At 56.6% G+C, this 17,679-nt stretch overlaps 1 protein-coding gene across 2 annotated transcripts in view; it reads left to right on the top strand.

Annotated features, from left to right (window-relative positions):
• The first annotated feature begins 3,091 nt into the window (after nucleotides 1–3,091).
• Nucleotides 3,092–17,679, top strand: part of Tbc1d14 (TBC1 domain family member 14) — a 72,834-nt gene continuing 58,246 nt past the window's right edge. Inside the window, exons 1-2 of one of the 2 annotated variants that reach the window (XM_048364530.1) lie at nucleotides 3,092–3,198; nucleotides 12,512–13,205. In XM_048364530.1, the coding sequence (XP_048220487.1) occupies nucleotides 3,093–3,198; nucleotides 12,512–13,205 (800 nt within the window). In that variant the 5' untranslated portion in view covers nucleotide 3,092. Of the gene's footprint in view, nucleotides 3,199–3,478; nucleotides 3,620–12,511; nucleotides 13,206–17,679 lie in introns of those variants that run through there. The other variant, XM_048364531.1, reaches the window with a different exon arrangement.

The raw sequence follows: 17,679 nt of genomic DNA on the forward strand, positions 1-17,679 counted from the left end.
CGACTTGGATTCCCAGTGTGAGCCGCCAGTGCCCTGCTGCCTTGGAGGTTCTGAGACTTGAAGGGCAGAGAGGACCAAGTCCCTTTGCTCACCTGGGCATCGTGGGGCCCAGCGCGACGTCTGACCTGACGTGTGGCAAGTGGCGAGGGACACTCGGGACGGAGAGCCAGGGATGGACCCGGAAGCGCAGCCGCCAGTGGGCGCGGCCTGGCTCCCGCGGCGTCTGTCAGGCCTTGCTCTGGGAGGACGGCAACGGCAGGCCACGAGGATGCCTTTGTAAAACACTTGGGAAATTCCACTGCGGCGTGCTGTGACGCCAGGCGCTTAGTGTGCGTCCTCGGTGCCCGCGGCCCGGGGCTCCGGCCCGCTTCCTCTGAAGCATCCACGTGTGGCCCCTGGGAATCTGCGCACACTCACCCCTCCCACCCGCCACGTCAGCTTTGGAGGACCTGTGGCTTCCTCGCAGCAGTTACTTGGGGTGCTCTGGGGATGGGTATCCTCTTTTCGCCAGTCCTGGGGCTTGGACTCAGGGCCTGAGCACTGTCCCTGGCTTCCTTTTGCTCAAGGCTAGCACTCTGCCAACTTGAGCCACAGCGCCACTTCGGACCGTTTTCTATATATGTGGTGCTGGGGAATCGAACCCAGGGCTTCATGTATACGAGGAGAGCACTCTTGCCACTAGGCCACATTCCCAGGCCCTGGAGATGGGTATTCTTGGGTTGTGAGGCAGCCCCAGTGGGGCTCCCAGAATCGGCACCAGGAGTTCCCAGAGCAGCTGGAGAGTGGGGCCTGGCAGGCATCCGGTTCCGTGGTCCTCACCCCAGCCACGTGTGGTTAGGTCTGTGGTGGTGCCAGCCCCTCCAGTGGGCGCAGGCCTTGTGTTGCTTTGGCCAGGTTTTGGTGGGAGCGTGGGGGTCATCCTCCTGTGGCTCAGGTTTGTGGGCACATCCTCCTTGTTTGTGGGGGACATTAGAAGTGACAAAACACACAGGCAAAGGTGCTGGGACGCCCTGGGTACTCAGCAGGCCCAGAGCTCCTTCCTGTCTCACTCCTATGCCCCCCCTTTTTTTATTATTATTATTCTTCAGTACTGGGGACTGAACTCAGGACCTTGAGCTTGTTAGGCAGGTGCTTAACCACGTGAGCCACACTCCAGATCTTTTAGCTCTTGGTTTTTGGGTAGGGTCTTGAGCTTTTGCTTGGGGCTGGCTTTGGACAGTGGTCCTCCTATCATTGGTGGTGGTGGTGGTGTGTGTGTATGTGTGTGCACGCATGCTGTGTGTGCCAAGAGCTGCCCAGCATGCTATAAACTGGCAGAGGTAAGTGGACAGTTTCTTTTTACATTTTCCATCACCCCATTTACTGATTTGATCTTCGTGCCATGGTAGGAGGAAGGGCTGTGTATCTTATGGAGATGGAAGAGCAGGGGGAGGCGGGCAGAGAGGCTTCCTGGGTGCCTGAGGCACTGGCCAGTGACGGAAGGGTCTGTTGTACTTCCTGTCTATATCAAGCAAGGACTTCACATTCGTCAAGGAGCCTGCAGGCCAGGCTGGGGCCCCCGGCACAGCTGACACCTCAACAGCGTGTTCTCAATTCCAGGGATCAAGGAGGTGCCAGGTTCTGCGAGGTGAAGTGACCCACATAGTCACACGACGGAATCCTGCTTGTTGCTTTTAGTTTAGCCAGACTCAAGTTGCCAAGAGTCTTTTTGCCTAGAACACTTCCAGGTGCTGAGGAGAACGAGGTGAGACACAGGTGGAGCCACACCATGGGGAGGGGAGCGGTGCTGAGCTTCTGGGGAGAGGGGTCCCCTTCTCCAGCTGCACGCAGGCTGGTTACGGTTGAGGGTGGTGGAGGCCGGCAGAGGGCGCCAAACGCAAAGCTTTGCATCACAAGCTTCTTGGTTCCCGACACTAGACCAGTGGCTCCGGGCTGCTGTAACACCCCCACCCCCCACCCCCTGCATCAGGCTGCAAAGTGGTTGGGGAGTCTCGAGGAATGCTGTGCGGGCAGACCTACGAATCTCATGTGCCCGGTTATAGCGGGAGCCAGCGCGGGCAAGCCTCTGCCTTCCTGTCAGGGTTTAAAGCAAGAGTGTGGAGGAGCTTGGAGGAGACCTAGTATTTGCTTTTGCTTAAAATCACCAGGCCGGGGCATTTATAAAGCTTCTATTGTGCGCCAGTACTCGGGCAGACCCGCTGCTTTCTTGTGCTTCACCAACAGGTTGTTTTGTAGAATCCTTCCTACCATCACTAACAGATGCTAAGCAATTTTACAGCCATGAACTGGGGAGAAGAGACAAGTTAGGGGTCCTGCGAGCCGTCCCTCCTGACAGTACCCCACAGATTCACTGCAGGTCTCCAGATGCTGGGCAGACACCATACGCTTCCTGTCCCTGATTGATGCGTGCCAGTCCCGACGTAGGCTCGGCTAGAGTTGGCTCCTGGGCTTCCCCTTCGGTGATCCCTCGCCTAAACCCAGGTCTTCTTGCTGGGGCCACTGCTTTCTGACAAATACCCGAATGGGCTACTGCTTGCCAGGCCCAGGAGGAATACACGTGATGGGTTCGGTTTGGTGCACAGAGCTTATCTTCTGGAGGATCCGTTCATTACCGGTCAAGGAGACTTTTCTACCCGGTTTCTCATTGGGGGCCACGAAGCAGGCGTCTGGCTTCAGCTCCTCGGCTGCCCGGCCCCGGGGAGGGGGGGGTTGACACCGGGAGGGGGGCGGTGAACTCATTCTCAGCTCTGTGAAATGGATTTGGCCACAAACCGCGTCTCTGGAGGGCCACCCCCCCCCCCCCGGTGTCAGAGCAAAACAATACACATACATAGTAGCCCGGTGGCTCCCGAAGTATTCTGCACCTCACCCGGCTTCCAGAACACTCGTGGAGCCGGCCCTCTCCTCGGGGGCCCGGGGCGCGGCTCGGGCTGCGGGCGGCACCGACGGGCGCGAAAGCGCGACGAGTGCACCCCGAGAGCCCTTTCTGCAGATTAGGAAACTAAGGTGGAGCCGGAGGCCTCGGAGGCCGCCCCCCGCGCGCTCCCCGGCCTCGGTCCGGCGGCACCTGCGGGCCGGGGCGCCCCCCATCGATGCGCTCCGCTGCTCGGCTCCCCACGCCTGGCCCAGCCCGCTCGCGCTCCTGCCCCCGCCCGGCCGCTTCCCACTTCCAAGATGGCCGCGGGTGGAGCCGGCCAGGTAAGGGAGCCCGAGTCGGGCTTCGGCGCCGGCTCCGCGGATCCCCGACCCCCTTCGAGGCGTTCCCTCGCGGCTCCGCTCGGACCTCGGGGCAGGAAACGGCCGGGAACGCTGCAGCGACGCGGGCGGGCGGGCCCTAAGGGGCCGCAGGAGGGGCGGCCGGGCGACGCCGAGCTCCGAGCGCCGCGGAGGCGCGGCGGGCGGGCGGGCGAGGGGCCGGGCGGAAGAGCGGGCTCCGCCGGGGGGCGTGGCCAGGGCACGGGGCGTGGCCCGGAGGGGGCGTGGCCCGGAGGGGGCGTGGCCCGCGCGGCGGCCGGCGCGCGCCGGCCTCGGCCCCGCTGCCGCGGCGCGGGCCGGCGATCCGCGGGTCCGCTCGGCCTGGGGCGCGGGCCCGGGATGGCGTCTGAGCCGCGCTGACCGGGTACTGAGGGCTTCCGCGAGGCCGGGCCGCGGGGCGCGCCCCCGGGCGCGGGCGGGGGAGGCGAGGGGCCGCCGCCACCTGCTGCGGCGCCGGCGGGCGCTCCGGTCCGAGCGCCCGAGCCGAGGCTTGCGCGCCCGGGGTGGGGGGGTGGGACCCCGGCCGCTCTCCGCCGCCCGCGGGGCGCCCGTCCTCGCCCGCGCGCCTTTGCCGGAACTCGGCAAAAAAAAGTTTTCCGTCTGACGCGGGGCTCCTGAGAGCCCGGCGCGTGAGAGCTGCCCGTCCCGGGCGGGGGAGCCGGCCGGGCGCCCCAGGGCCCCCGCCACTGCGACCCCGGGCCCCCTCTCCTCCCGTCTGTGGATCGTGGATCCTCCACCCCGTCCCCTCCGCGGACCCCCTTCCTCCATCTGCGGACTGTGGATCCGGGCCCCAGCCCCGCCGTGGGGGAGACCAGGCTGCCCCTGGGTCCCTGGAATGGGTCAGCGCTGCAGCGGCCCGGCCCGGGGGTCGGGGGGCTGGCGGGCCGGCCCCCTTGCAGATGCCAGAGGGAACCAGCCAGCGAGGCTGACAGTGGGCATTTCCGTGACCCGCCTCCCGGCCGCGCGTGGGAAGCCGTCCGTGTCCTGAGGTCGAATCGGAAGCTTTGCCGTGGGAGGGAGGTTCAGTGCGCCCTCCCAAACCTCCCAAACCCGGCTGCGGCTGGAGGACCTGGGCACCTGCTGATTCTTTCCCTAGGCCAGCGAGGAGCCAGCCCTCACCTCACCACCGCACCCCTCCTCGCCTACGGGATGTTGGTACCCAGTTAGTTAGTTGTCTTAGCCACGGTTATGGGCAGTGGGCTGCCGTGGGCGCTGGCAGGTGTTTTGTGGAACCTGGGTCAGTCCTTACTGCTGCCTTAGAACACTTCCCGTGGCACCGTTGATCAGCCCAAGTTTGGGAATGGCTCCTCCCTTCCTGCAGCTCTCTTAACTGCTTTCTTAGTCATGGTCTGGGTCTGACCGCTGGAAATCACAAGTTCCGAAGGCCTAAGGAGAGCCCGCTGTGGGAACCTGGTGTTACCTGGTGCCCAGCGTTACCTGGGACACATTGACTAGGGGGTCACTCACCCGGGCTAAGAGACAGGTTAGTGGCCACTGTTGGTCACCTTGGTGTCCTCTTCTATCCTGACAGGGCCTGCTCAGTAAGTACTGTGCTTGCCCAGAGCTTGTCTCCATTTCTGTGTGGTGTCGTTTTTGTACTAGCCCACCTCCCCTTCCCCATGTGCCCCTCACCTGGCCCCTGCTAGCCCTGTGACCCTTGAGAGGCTGCCCTTCCTCTGTGTTACACCTCACTCCCTTCTCCCTGATTTGTCTGGGACCCCTCTCCCACCCCAGGCTAGCTTCTTTCATGGCTCAGAGCAACTGACCTTCATGTCCCAACCTTGAGATGGGGCACAAGATTTGTTGTCAGTGTAGACGTTAATACATATTCTACAAGAGAGAATTTCAAGGAACTGTGTTTATTTTAGGGCTAGGTTAGAAAGTTGCTGGGCCTGGGTTATTTAGAATTCTTGACTGTGGGACTAGAAGGCCTTCAGGGTTGGGTCAGCTTGACTGAAGTTGAGGCTTAGCGTTCAGTCAGTGCCGCACAGCAGGTGTGGGGAGAGATGTTAGTGGCAGGAAGAAGCTATACCTCCAGCCTGTGTACATACATGGTGGCTGTTTCTGGGCCTACTTATGCAAATATGTTGCTAAAATTGTGGGGCTGAGCTGGCCGGCCCTCTCTGTTGCCCAGAAGAATAACACCAGCCAACATCTCTTAAGGCTTAGCTTGTGCCAGGCATGAATCTGAAGGATCTATGTGGATTTCTTTCCTTAACTCTTGTCAGTGAGGTGTCCCCATTTTACTTCAAGGAAATGGAGGCATGGGGAAGTTAAGTAATTCAAGATTACACAACTGGTTACTGGATGAGCTGGATTTGAATCCAGAAAGTCTACTTCTGGAGCCTGGGTTATTTTTCTTATATATTTTATTTTTCAGTCTTATTTTTTTTTTCAGTACTGGAGTTTGAGTTCGGGGCCTCCGGTGCCTGCAGGCATTAAACCACTTGAACCACAGCCCCTAGCCCTTTTTGCTTTGGCATGTTTTGGGAAGGAGTCTCATGTTTCTGCCTGGGCAGGCGTGGCCGGCCTGGTAGTTTTTACCCTAAAGACTAACCCATTTAAAAAACAAACTACTTGCCTGGCACCAGCGTCCCATGTCTGTAATCTTAGCTGCACAGGAGCCTGAGATCTGAGGAGTGTGGTTCAAAGTAAGGCCTGGCAGGCCTGAAAAACACTTGAGTGATAAAGCTCAAGAACAGCATCTAGGCCTTGCATTCAAGCCCTAGGACCAGCACACACACACACACACACACACACACACACACACACACACACACACACACACAGTACTTTCATAGTTGATCTTTTCCTGTACAGTGCAAACTAGCCCATTCTAGGCGGTGTGTGGCAGTGAAAAGGATATGTGTGCCCTGTCATGCCAGGCAAGATGGCTGCAGCTGCCCTCAATGAGGCATCCGTGCTGGGGCAGTCACGCCAAGCAACTTGGATGGTGAGGGTGTTAACCTGATTGTGGATGGAAACGTTTACATGCAGTGCCTGGCAGCTGCTCCTGTGAACTGTTCCTGTTGAGTCCTTCCTGCCTCCACCAGGAAAAGGGCCTGTTGGTACCTGTAGCGCCCTCTACAGGCTGGGGGTGCTCTTCCCTGGCCTGCCTTGGTGTGGTCATTTCTCTGGTAGGACATTTCCCTTGACCTGCCGTGCTGCAGGCTGAGCTGCAGCCTTGTAGAGCAATTGCTCCACGAGGAGGCTGTCAGTCCCATCAGAAGCCTCACCGGGAAACATGGGGGATCTTGAGGCCTTGCTGGAGATTCAAGTGGGGCCCACCCGGGAGACGTGGGCCGGGAGCACAGTGTCCACGGGTGTGTAAGGTAGGGAGTGCAGTCTGCTCTTGCTGCGTGAGGATTATAGGAGGGGCATGGTGTCTGAAATCGGCCTTTGTAACGAGCAAAGCTCTCACTCGGCCTTGAAGTCACGGGTGTATGCAGTGGAGACCTTGAGCAGGCCGCACACCTCAGTTTCCTCCTTTTGTGCCCTGGGGTAGTACCTAGCTCATAGGATTGTGGAAAGCCTTTAAGCAGAATGGCGCACCCGGTCTGGTGCACATGAAGTGAGTTTGCTGCTGCTCAGGTGTGGCGGCAGTCCCAGGCCTGGCCCTGTGACCATGTGCCCTCCGGCCTTGAGCTTCAGTACGGAGCTGGCGGGGGGGGGGGGGGGGGCCTCGCCGGGCTGCAGGAGAGCGGCCAGGTCAGGGCCCTGTCCATCGAGGATTGCTGGTAGGGTGCCTGGAGGCCGCTCTCCTCGGGAGTGCCCAGAGAGCAGGGGCCAGGAAGGGCTGCTTGGACTATTTCAGTCCACAGGAAGAGGGTGCTGGAAGGTGCCTGACTCCCAGCCATTAGTGAGGGGACACTTCTAAATCATTTGGCTTGGGTTTTTATAAACTGTCTCATTCCCTTATGGAGACGTGGATTGTCCTGGTGCTGTCGAGGGGGTTGGGAATCAAGCGGTGGCTTCTGGATGGAAAGGCTTACAGTCTATCCAGAGTCACCAGTGGAGCCGCCGTCGCTCTGACTCGTGGGACACCGATGCAGCTCTCTGGAGACACAGTGGCTGCCTCGGCCCTTGGCGGCTTTCCTCTCCACTTCCTGCACGGCTCCGTGTTGGGACAGGGCCATCGATCAGATGGTCTTCCTCTCCCCCCCACTTCACGCTGCGTGTGGTTTTCTTTTGTCCGGAAAGTGATGACTGGCCATCATTTGCCCTGTGTGTTGTGTGTCCGCCGGCAGCAGGCCATGGGGCTGCTCCTTCCTCCCGGGGTGGACCAAGCGCCGGAGGCCGCCCAGCCCGTGGCCACTGCTTTGGGGAGCTTGAGGTCGGTGGTGTGGGCCGATGGGGGCGTTGGTTAAGCCAAGGTAGAAAGAGGGATTTGGTGTCGCTTTTCTGACCTTCTCGTGTGGATGCTGGTCTTTGCCAGCGGGTCTGGGACGTCACACAGGATCCCTGGTGGTCACACCTCATGCCGGTGTCCTCTGTCTGCACTGATGTGTCTCTGGGAACTCCGTGGTAAAGGTTTCTTCCTCGTCGCTGCTTCTTGTGCTCACCTTGTTGGGCGCTGACCCAGCTCTCAGCAGCGTTGGTTGGCTGGGCCTGTGCTCGAAATCTGCCTACTTTAAGAACTTAGCTGTTGGTATTAATTATTCGGTACATAGCCTTAAAAATTCTTAGTCTTTTGTCCAGGTAGTGGTATCTGGAAATGGGTAGAAGGATGCCTGCCTAAGGCTTGCAGTCCAGGGGGAGGGAGACCAAGGAAGTGTTTTAGGTGGGTTGGGCCAAAGGAGCCCAGGAAGAAGGAGCCTGCTTCTCCCTGAGAGGGTTGGGAGGACCTTGGAAAGTTCTCCATGGGCTTCTGTGCCCATACTCCTGCGGCCTGCTCCACTGCCCCACGGCGGTGGTCCATTAGAGCTGGCTGTGGGGGGGGGGGGGGCGAGGGTGACTTTCTCAGAGTGGAAGGGAGGGTCCCTGTGCCTACCGAGCTTGGGATTCAGGCATACTCTGTGTTTAGAAAGCATGTGACTTGGAGGCAGGCCACCTGCTTTTGGTCAACTTCCAAAGTCCACCCGGAGCCTTGCCCCAGAAGCAGGAGTCTTGTTTGTGTAAATCCCTGCACCCCCACCCCCCTTGGAGGCCTGGGGAACAGCTTCTGGCTTTACGGCCCTTGCGGCACCTGGGGAACCAGCAGGTGAATAGTTCAAAGACAGATGACCTCCGCCTTTTTGTTTCTAGAGTGTGCTACAAGCGGAAATGCTGATTTCCTTTCAGGTTTTATTTCCCTGAAGACTGACACCCTGTTCTGATATTGAGGCTTAAGGAACTTGAACTGGACTTGGGACTAGCAAGGACTCAAAGGTCGCCCCGCTTCTGGCAGACCCCAGCCTCAGGGCAGAGGAGGGTAGGACACAGGCCCCGCCCCGCCCTGGGCTCTGGACCTGGTTCCTCCTCCCCTGTGATTTGTCTTGAGCAGGTTTGGAAAGGGGCCTTTGGTTGTTGTTGGTTCTTTTGTTTTTTTGTTTTGGTTGGTCCCAGGGCTTGAAGTCAGGGCCTCGGCACTGTTCCTGTGCTTTTTTTTTTTTTTTGCTCAAGGCTAGCACTGTACCACTCCCAGCCACAGCTTTACTTCCAGTTTTTAGGTGGCTAATTGGAGACAACTGTCTCACAGACTTTCCTGCCTAGGCTGACTTTGAACTGTGATCTTCAGATCTCAGCCTCTTGAGTAGTTGGCATTATAGACATGAGCCACAGGTGCCCAGCTTTTTTTTTTTCTTAATTGTAAGTTTATTATCTTTAATTAGTTGTACAAAAGGGGTTACAATTCAACATGTTAGTTGATGGTAACATCATGATCAATATCACGGGAAGGAGCCTTTGAAGCTATGGATGAAGTGCTTTATCACTTAAATGGTTTCTAATCCCCTGGGCTTAGCAGACACATCCTGTTTGCCCAGGTGCTGACTTGCCATGGAGAGTCACTTCGTGTTCCTGGATGCTCTAGGAGCAGAGTTATCCTCCTCCCTACCTTCCCTTCCCTTCCTCTTCCACTGAGGATCAAATCTAGGCCTTGTGCATACAAGTGCCTTGTCGCATGAACCAGGCTCCCAGCCCTCTTGTTGGTAATTTTGTTTTTGAGATAAACGCTTGCTACTTGCTAACTGGCCCAGACTTGCTTTGAACTCTACCTCCCTGCCTCTACTTCCTGAGTAGCTGGGACCCGAAGTGTACACCAATCAGGCCTTCTAGAGCCAGAATTGCTTGTAGGTGAGCCCAATGTCTTTTGTACCAGCTAGGCGTCTTCTTTTGCTGGTGCTTGGGCTCTTCCTGTGGCTAGAAAGCAGGGGGGAATGTGCATTGGTTAGCCACCCGCTTGGTGTCGGGCTGGCTTGCTGGCACATTCACCAAACCTCATTGGTTTTGACAGAAAAGTAGAATTTGACACAAAAGTAAAAATGTGTAAGTGCTACAAAGTTGTGATTGTGAGTAATACGTTGTTGTCCATTTTACTGTGGGAAAGGAGGAAAGTTGAGTCTCAAGAGGTTAAGCACCTCTCCTGGTAAGTAGCAGAGCCAGAATTTCAGCTGGGCTTGCCAGAGGGCTCACTCAGCTCTGTTTAGTGAGGGATTTCCTCTCCTGTTGAAGGCTTTCTGCCAGCTTGATTTGTGGCTCATTCTAATTACCTTTGACCTTGTCAAAGACTAGCTCTTAACTCTGTGATAAGAGGGCTTCTTCCTATGTGTTTCTTTTAATTAAAGAAACGTACAACTTTCCAGTCTGTTCCTATCTTCCATTTGCGATTCTTGTAACCTGACACCTGGAAGGGTGTTCCCAGCGCTGGGAGCACCGAGGGGCATGCTGGGACTGGCCATGTGAAAGGCCTCCCTTCCTGTGGAGACCTGTCCAGGTCTTCTGGGGCATCAATTGAGTTTCTGCATTATAGGTTTAAGAAGCCTTTTTTTTTTCCCTCTTGCTGTACCTGCGTATTTTTACTTTTATGTCAGATTCTGATTTTGTCTGTACTTTTGTTTAGTACAGTGTGTTCCAAACTTAGAGGAAGAATCGATAACCAGTTAGTATAGCACTGGAATTGAATAATCCATTCTTACTCACTGGGTCATATTTTAAGCTGCTATGTAGTTCAGTCTATTTCTGAATTCAGCCTTTTGATTCATTCCTTCATGTTTCTATTTTTGTTGCCTGCTATACTGTCTGTCTGCCGCCTTCAGCGTCTTGGAGGGAGGGTGATTCTCTCCCTCCCCTCTTTTTTTTTTTTTTTTTTGCCTTTAATGAATTCGCTTTGCTAGGGGACCCTGAGAGACAATGGGCTTACTGAGGCGTCCCGAGGCTGCCTAGGAGCTGAGCAGACCCCCCAGCTGAGCGGGTGGGTTGCCATTGGGCCTTGTGAACTTGGGGATGTCAGCTGCAGGCTAAACGCCTGCCGGGCCAGGGGCCGCCCCTGCGCTTTCCTCGCTCTTGATTTCCCCCAGGCTGTGTACCGTGGACTTGAGCCCATCGTCCAGTTCTTTATCTTGCTTTTCTCCCTGACTGGCTTTTGGTACAATACCTGGTTTCTGTAATTTTGCCATTTGGACAGAAAATAAGAGGAGGTAACTGGGCACAGCTCGTGTGCTGGTGACTGTGTTCTCCAGCCCCCCCGCCCCTCCCCCCAAGGCCAGGGCATTTTGCACGTGGCCCTAGATATCAGTGAGGCAGCAAGGATTTTCACTCTTCCCACTCATGTCTCGATCTTTGTGGTTGCTTTAAGGATTGTTTATCTTCAGCGAACAAGCCTCCTGACCTGGTTTTATGACACTATGCTAAGCCATTCTGCACTAGGCAGGACCCATTTTGGGGCCTCCAGATCCCAGCTCAGCTGCTAGCGCGGTCTTCCCAGCCTTGATCACGAGTGCGTGTGGTGGTTGTGTGCAGAGCCACGGCAGCTTGGGTGTGGCTGTTCTCACTGCGGAAGATGTGTACGCTGCATTTCACTGTTTTTCTGTCTTCGTGACGATAGCTTGATTCTTTTGGTTTTAGTTTTTTATTGTTATTATAAAAGTGATGTACAGAGGGGTGACACATAAGTCAGGTAAAGAATACATTTATTTTTGGACAGTGTCATCCTCGCTCGATAGCTTGATTTTTATGCAGCCTCCGAATGAGACAAAATGGAACCCTGAGCCTTATGCATCCTGGGCAAGCTAAGCCCTCTACCCCTGAGATATTTCCCCACTCCAAATTCAGATACTTTTTGGGCAGAGACATCCTGTTTATCATTTACTCTGGTGTCAGCTTTGTGTTGTTATGACTAAATAGCTGGCTCATGGTTTCAGAGGTTTCAGGACATGTTTATTTGGGCCTGGCACAGAACAGAACCTCATGGCAGGAGCAGGTGGCAGAAGGGCCTTGTTTACCTAATGACAGCCTAGGACACAAGGAGAGTTACCAGAGAATACGAGGAGAGTTACTGAAGAAGCTCAGGTGTTAATATCCCTCTAAGGCTTCTCCCTCCTCCAGGGACCTCACTTCCTACCACTAGACGCTACCATTTTTTTTCTTTTTGTGTGTGTGTGTGTGTGTGTGTGCAAGTCCTGGGGCATGGAATCAGGACCTGGGTGCTATTCCTGAGCTTTTTTGCTCAATGATAACACTCTGTCACTTGAGCCAAAGCTCCACTTCTGGCTTTTTGGTGGTTACAAATGGGGGATAAGAGTCTCACGAACTTTCCTGCCTGAGCTGGCATCAAACCTTAGTCCTCAGATCTCAACTTCCTGAGTAGCTAGGGTTGCAGGCATGAGCTACCTGGTACCCAGCAGGCTCCACCTTTTAAAGGTTCCATCCACCCCTTGCCAGTTGCACCAGTCTGGCGGAGAGGGCGGGCATGCCAATACACAGGCCTTTGAAAGCCATTCACAATCCAAACTATAACATCTCCCCACCAAAAGAAAAAAAGCTCACAGAAGAAAATTTTCTCCCTGCCTACCACTGTCTTTGTGATCCCAGTGCGATCCTGTGTGGGGGTGGGGGTGGGGGTGGTAAAGGTGACCATTTTTTACCCTAGAGAAGTAAGTCCTTAATTTGGGCCGTCTTCCTGCTTCCTTCATGAAAATGTGTGTTGAAGCTCTCACTCTGATCCTGAACTAGAACTTGTTCTTCCCCGTTAGAATCATGTCAGGCCACTTACATTGTGTGTCCAGAGTTTTTTGGGTCTGATATCCACCTTTTTATTTCTGTATCCGTGTTTCTGTAGTGTCTCCGTGGACCAAGATGACTGATGGAAACCTTTCCACCTCTACAAATGGTGTAGCCTTGATGGGTGTTCAGAACCTGCAACCTCTCAATGTCAAGGTGCCCGAGTACCAACCCACACTCAAATTCAGTGCTTTGGAAGATCGGCACAGCCTTCAGTCCGTGGACTCGGGCATTCCTACGCTGGAGATCGGCAACCCAGAGCCCATCCCCTGCAGCCTGGTCCACGTGAGGAGAAAACAGTCGGAGTCTGAGATCACCCCCGAGCGGGCCTTCCAGGGCGCATGCCCACCGCCGTCCTGCACGCCCCTGGCTCCCGCTGGCCCTGAGCGGGAGCAGGCTGTCCGGAAGTCCTCCACGTTCCCTAGGACGGGCTATGACTCGGGGAAGCTCTACAGCCCCCCCTCGAAAGCACTGAGCCGCAGCGATGATGTCTCCCTCTGCAGTGTGTCCAGCCTGGGAACAGAGCTGTCGACCACACTGTCCGTTAGCAATGAGGACATCTTGGACCTCATGGTCACGAGCAGCTCCAGTGCCATTGTGACCCTGGAGAATGACGACGACCCACAGTTCACCGACGTCACGCTGAGCTCCATCAGGGAAGCCAGTGACTTCCCCCGGCAGGGTAGTGTGGACGAGACCGAGGTGGGGAGCAAGCGGAGAATCCTAGGGCCATTCAGTAGCTTCTTCACGAGGTAATGCACCTTTGTCTCCAGTGCATCCAACTGGTTACTTTGTTCTTGTCTAAAGTGTGTCGTGTTTTCTGCTCTGTTCGGCGGGCGCTGTGTCCTGTAGGTGCTGGCCATGCCTTCCCCTACCCACAGTGCCGTGCGGTCTGTGTGGGCCGGGTCTGCTGGTGAGTCGGCTTCTTGGCCTCTCTAGGTCCTTGGCTCACTTGCAGTCGGTCACGAGCCTTGAGTTTGTCAGCCCGAGGCGCTGAAGGGCTCTAGGACCAAGGACTCGGATGTCCTGGGCCACGCAGAGGGTGCCGGTGAAGCTGGGGTCAGCGGTAGTTACCCCCACATCTGACACTTGCCAGGGCAGAGGCCAGGGCTGGCATGTGGAGGTGCTGCGGCCTCCTCCCGGGGCTCCTGCTGTTGGCGCTTCGGCCACTTACTCCAGCACTGGGCTGGGCCTGTGTGAGCCCCCACCCCTCTCTGTGACGCCCCGTCACCCGGGTACCAGACAGGCCCACGGGGGGCCCACTTGAGGGACAGCTGCTCCAGCCAACTGCTTCTAGTCCGGGCCCTCGAGCTTCGTCCTTTGCCCGGTGTCTGCGTCCGAGGCCCCGATGCAGGTGGGTCACACGAGGGGCGATAGGAATGTCGGAAGGAGGGCTTGCAGCACAGGGCTGGCGGGAACGGACGCGTTTGCCAAAGGTAAACTGCCACGTAGGCACGCGCCGCGCAGAAGGCAGGGGGCTGGGAGAGCGTGTGCGGGCCGGGGATCCGCTGCACACCGCCAGGCAGCTCTGCGGCTCACGCACGTTCCTCCTGGACCTGGACGTCATCTCCGTCCCCCCTTCATGGCGGGGGGGGGGGGGGGCTCTGCACCTGCTGTGCTGCTGGTGGCTCGCGGTCCTCGCTCACCTCCCCGCTTGTCTTCACCGGGCTTGCTAACACCTCGGCTGCCTGCCCTGGAGGTGGGTGAGAAGCCCCGGTGGTGGGATCCTGTGGGGTGCCGTGCACTTCCTGACGCATGGAAGGCTTTACACATTGTTTGGGGGTGACCATGCCCTTCTGTATTACTGCCCTTGTCTGACGGGGGTGTGGCCAGGTTGAGCTGTCTGCTAGAGCCCCTTCCCTTTTGGAGGAAACAACACCAGATTTTACAATTCCTGGGTCTTTTTAAGGCTACAGTTTACTGACAGCCTTCGGCTGCTGTGGACCACACACAGAAAGGAACACCGCTGTTCGATTTCTCGGTTGCTGTTGCCTTTCTTGTCTTGTTGGTGGAGCCGTACTTCAGTGCCTTCCTTCCAGAGGGCGGGGAGCGGTGGCGGGGGAAGAGGCGCGCTGGGGTGGTGGCGGGCATTCTCACGACAAATGCACTGAGTCCACTGGGCTTTTGGTCCTAGAGTCTCAGAGCACTAGAGAAGCTTCCACTTAAGTTGCTTAGAGGAACCATGTCACGTCTACTATCATGGTGACTAATAGGAGTTGTGGGAAATGTTCAGGAACTCAGCTCAGTGCCTGGTCAGCAGCAGGTGCTCAGGCAAGTGTGGACTACAGCAGTGTGGGGGGGGGTGGCCAGGCCACAGCTGGGGCTCTGGGGAGCCCGGCGGGCAAGGGACCTTCCTGCTCCTCCCCTGCTCTCCAGGCTTCTGCTCTCCTGTTCCTGGGTTGGGGAAAGGCTCATGGCAGATACTGTTAGGAGGCTGGTGTAGGAGAAGCAGCCCCAGGGTGAGGTGGGGTGGGGTGGGCGGGCAGGGGTGGAGATGGGCACAGCACGTGTGCCCCGGAGAGGAAGCCTCAGGTTCGTTCAGCTGCTGTTGCCCTTCTGCTTCTGCTTTGCCACACCCCATCCAGATGGGCAAACCAGTCCCCACCCCCACGGGGCCTGTCGCCTGGTGGGCAGGGTAAGGTGGTCCTCTGCAGTCACTGGGAAATCTCACCTTAATGGCCGTGGGACTTTGGGGGAGGCACCTGACACCTCTTTTCGCCCCCAGAGAGGGAAGAGCTGCCCCAGGAAGAGCTACAGTAGGTGATGGTCACCAGACGATCTTCCTGGACTTGGAGACCGGCTTCCCGGTCCTCCCTCCCGCGTAGCTTTCTCCCGTAACCCCGCTGCGGGCACCCCGCTGCCGCGCGAGCTAGAGACCGTCTCTGTCCGTGGCACCGTTGGCCCTGGGGGTGGGCACTTTCTTGGGCTGTGCTCTGTCCTGGAGGGTGTGTTCCAGAGCCCCGGCCTCTGCCCACTAGATGCCAGCGACGTGTGTTGTGATGACCAAGATGTCTCCAAACACTGCCAGTTGCCCTAGGGCGGGGGATAAGGAACAGCCTGGATCACCCAGCCTGGAGAACTGCTGCCATTTACTTGTTAGTGTACGGTGACTTGAACTTCTGAGGTAGAAAAGAGGCGCAGTGTGAGGCGAGCCCGTGAAGGCAGCGCGGCGTCGGTGTGAGACTCCCTCCCCGCAGCGTGCGGCCGAGGACGCAGCCGCTGCCTCTCTGGGCTGCTTTTCCTCAGGCCTGCCTCCCCAGAAGCCAAGGGTGTAATCTGCTCATCTGCACCAGTCTGGAGGGTCATAATTGGCTTTGCCCACGTTCATCTTCCTTTGTCTTGTCCTTTATTAAACCCTCAGACGAGGCGGTTGGAGGAGCCTTTGCTGAAGAGAGATGTTGATGTGCGTGTCAGGGCCAAGAGGAGCTTGCCGATCAGTGAAGGCCTGGGCGGAGGGCCAGCCTGCGATGGCCGGTGCTGCGTGCCTGGCTGTGCTTAAAGGTCTGGAATGAGGCGTTTGCCAGTCTGCTTCCTGACCTTCCTGGGAGACCCCTTAGGGGCATGGTCGGAGTCTGATAGCTGTTTCCAAGTTGAAATTGAAACCCTGGGTTGTGGGTGTGGCTCAAGTGGTAGAATGCTTGCTAGACAAGTGCAAGGTCCTGAGTTCAAACCCCTGTAGTGCCCAAAGTACTATAGTTTTGCTTATCACACGATTAAATGCATGCTATGCATGCATGAATCAATGCTGTCGAGTGCTGACTGGCCAAGAGACAAGCAGAGAGGGAAAAGCAAGCCAGGAGTGGCGGTGTGCTCTTGTAATGCTAGCATTGGTGAGGCAGAGGTAGAGGATCTCTAGTTCAAGAACACCCAGCAGTGAGTGACCAGGGTGTAATCCTTCATGCTCCGACATGTGGACTGAGCAGTCTCCCTTGTGTTGGTGGCTTGGTTCAGAGCAGGTGGCCTAGCTTTTCTGCAGACTCCACGCCACCATTTCTTCCTTGCCTCCTCTTCTTTTTGGATTAGGAGGCTTAGCCACTTTATGTGGGTGCTAATGTCACAATTTCTGACACTTCAGGTCAGGAAGATGGCAGGCACTTATGCTGTAGAGTTTCAGGGTCAAATCTTAAGGTACGGCACCAGACAAACCAAAGTAGGACTTCTTTAGTTTGCATGCCCGCGCCCGTGACCGGCCCACAAGCCAGCTGCGTTCTGGCTTCTCTGCCTATTAATGTGTAGCAAAGTGGCTTGGAGAGGAGGGAGAAGAGGATGTGCGTGTCCTTGCAGAACACACTTTCCTTCCAGGAACAGTGGCATTCTTAGGGCGATTCCACGCCTCATGGAAGCCCCATGTCCATGCGCCTTGTGGCCCATCTGCCGTCTGTCACGGTGAGGCTGTGGCCCTGGTAGCCTGGTGGGGGGCTGGGGATTACTCCAGGTGCAGGGAACTTGGGGGACCATGAACTGTGTGGGTTTTGGGAAGCCACGGGCAGGCCCCTTCCCGCACAGCAGCTCCTTATTACCCAGAAACTGACTTCCCTTTGTCCACGATGGGTGGAAACTCTGTTCTGCCTGACAGATGCAGTGGGTAGTGCAATAACCTGCCAATTAAGTTGAGAGGGCTGCGTCTCATTTTCCATCTGGAATAGTGTTCGCACCGCTGCCCTGGTTTCCAAGTGTGGCCCCTTTGGTGGAGCCGGTATGCGGTCCTTTCATGCCTCCTCTGTTTTCATGTGTTCTGCGGAATTGCCACATCGCAGCGGTTCCTGTTTATGGGGATGGAGTGAGTTGTGTTGGTGACCACAGTGGTTTCAGGTCCAGTTTTGCTGATTCTTTGTTGTGAATAGTTGCGGTTTGTCTCGGGATTCCTGTGAGGCTCCCTGTATGGAGAATGGTGAGCCAGCTAGATTTGAGAGTAGCTGTTTGTCTCCCCCCCTCCCCCACAGCAGTTTACTTCCTCTTTGCTTTCTGGAAGAGGCCTTAAAAGTTCTGTCTGTGTACAGTGTCCCAGTGAATTGTGGGCAGGTATTTGAAGTAAGTAAGGTGTAACCTTCCAGAAGGTTCCCTACTGGGGAGGTGGGGAAATGGGGAGAGTCTGGTCACATAGGTAGTGCCGAAGGAGGCCATGTCCTGCACAGGAGGAAAGAGCCAGGATCAGGAAGGCAGGCACGCAAGGCCTGGGGAATGAGGATACTCGAAATGTGGAGTGGACGCTCCTATTTCTTTATT

The sequence above is a fragment of the Perognathus longimembris genome, chromosome 16 (assembly GCF_023159225.1).
Source record: "Perognathus longimembris pacificus isolate PPM17 chromosome 16, ASM2315922v1, whole genome shotgun sequence".
NCBI classification, from domain to species: Eukaryota; Metazoa; Chordata; class Mammalia; order Rodentia; family Heteromyidae; genus Perognathus; species Perognathus longimembris.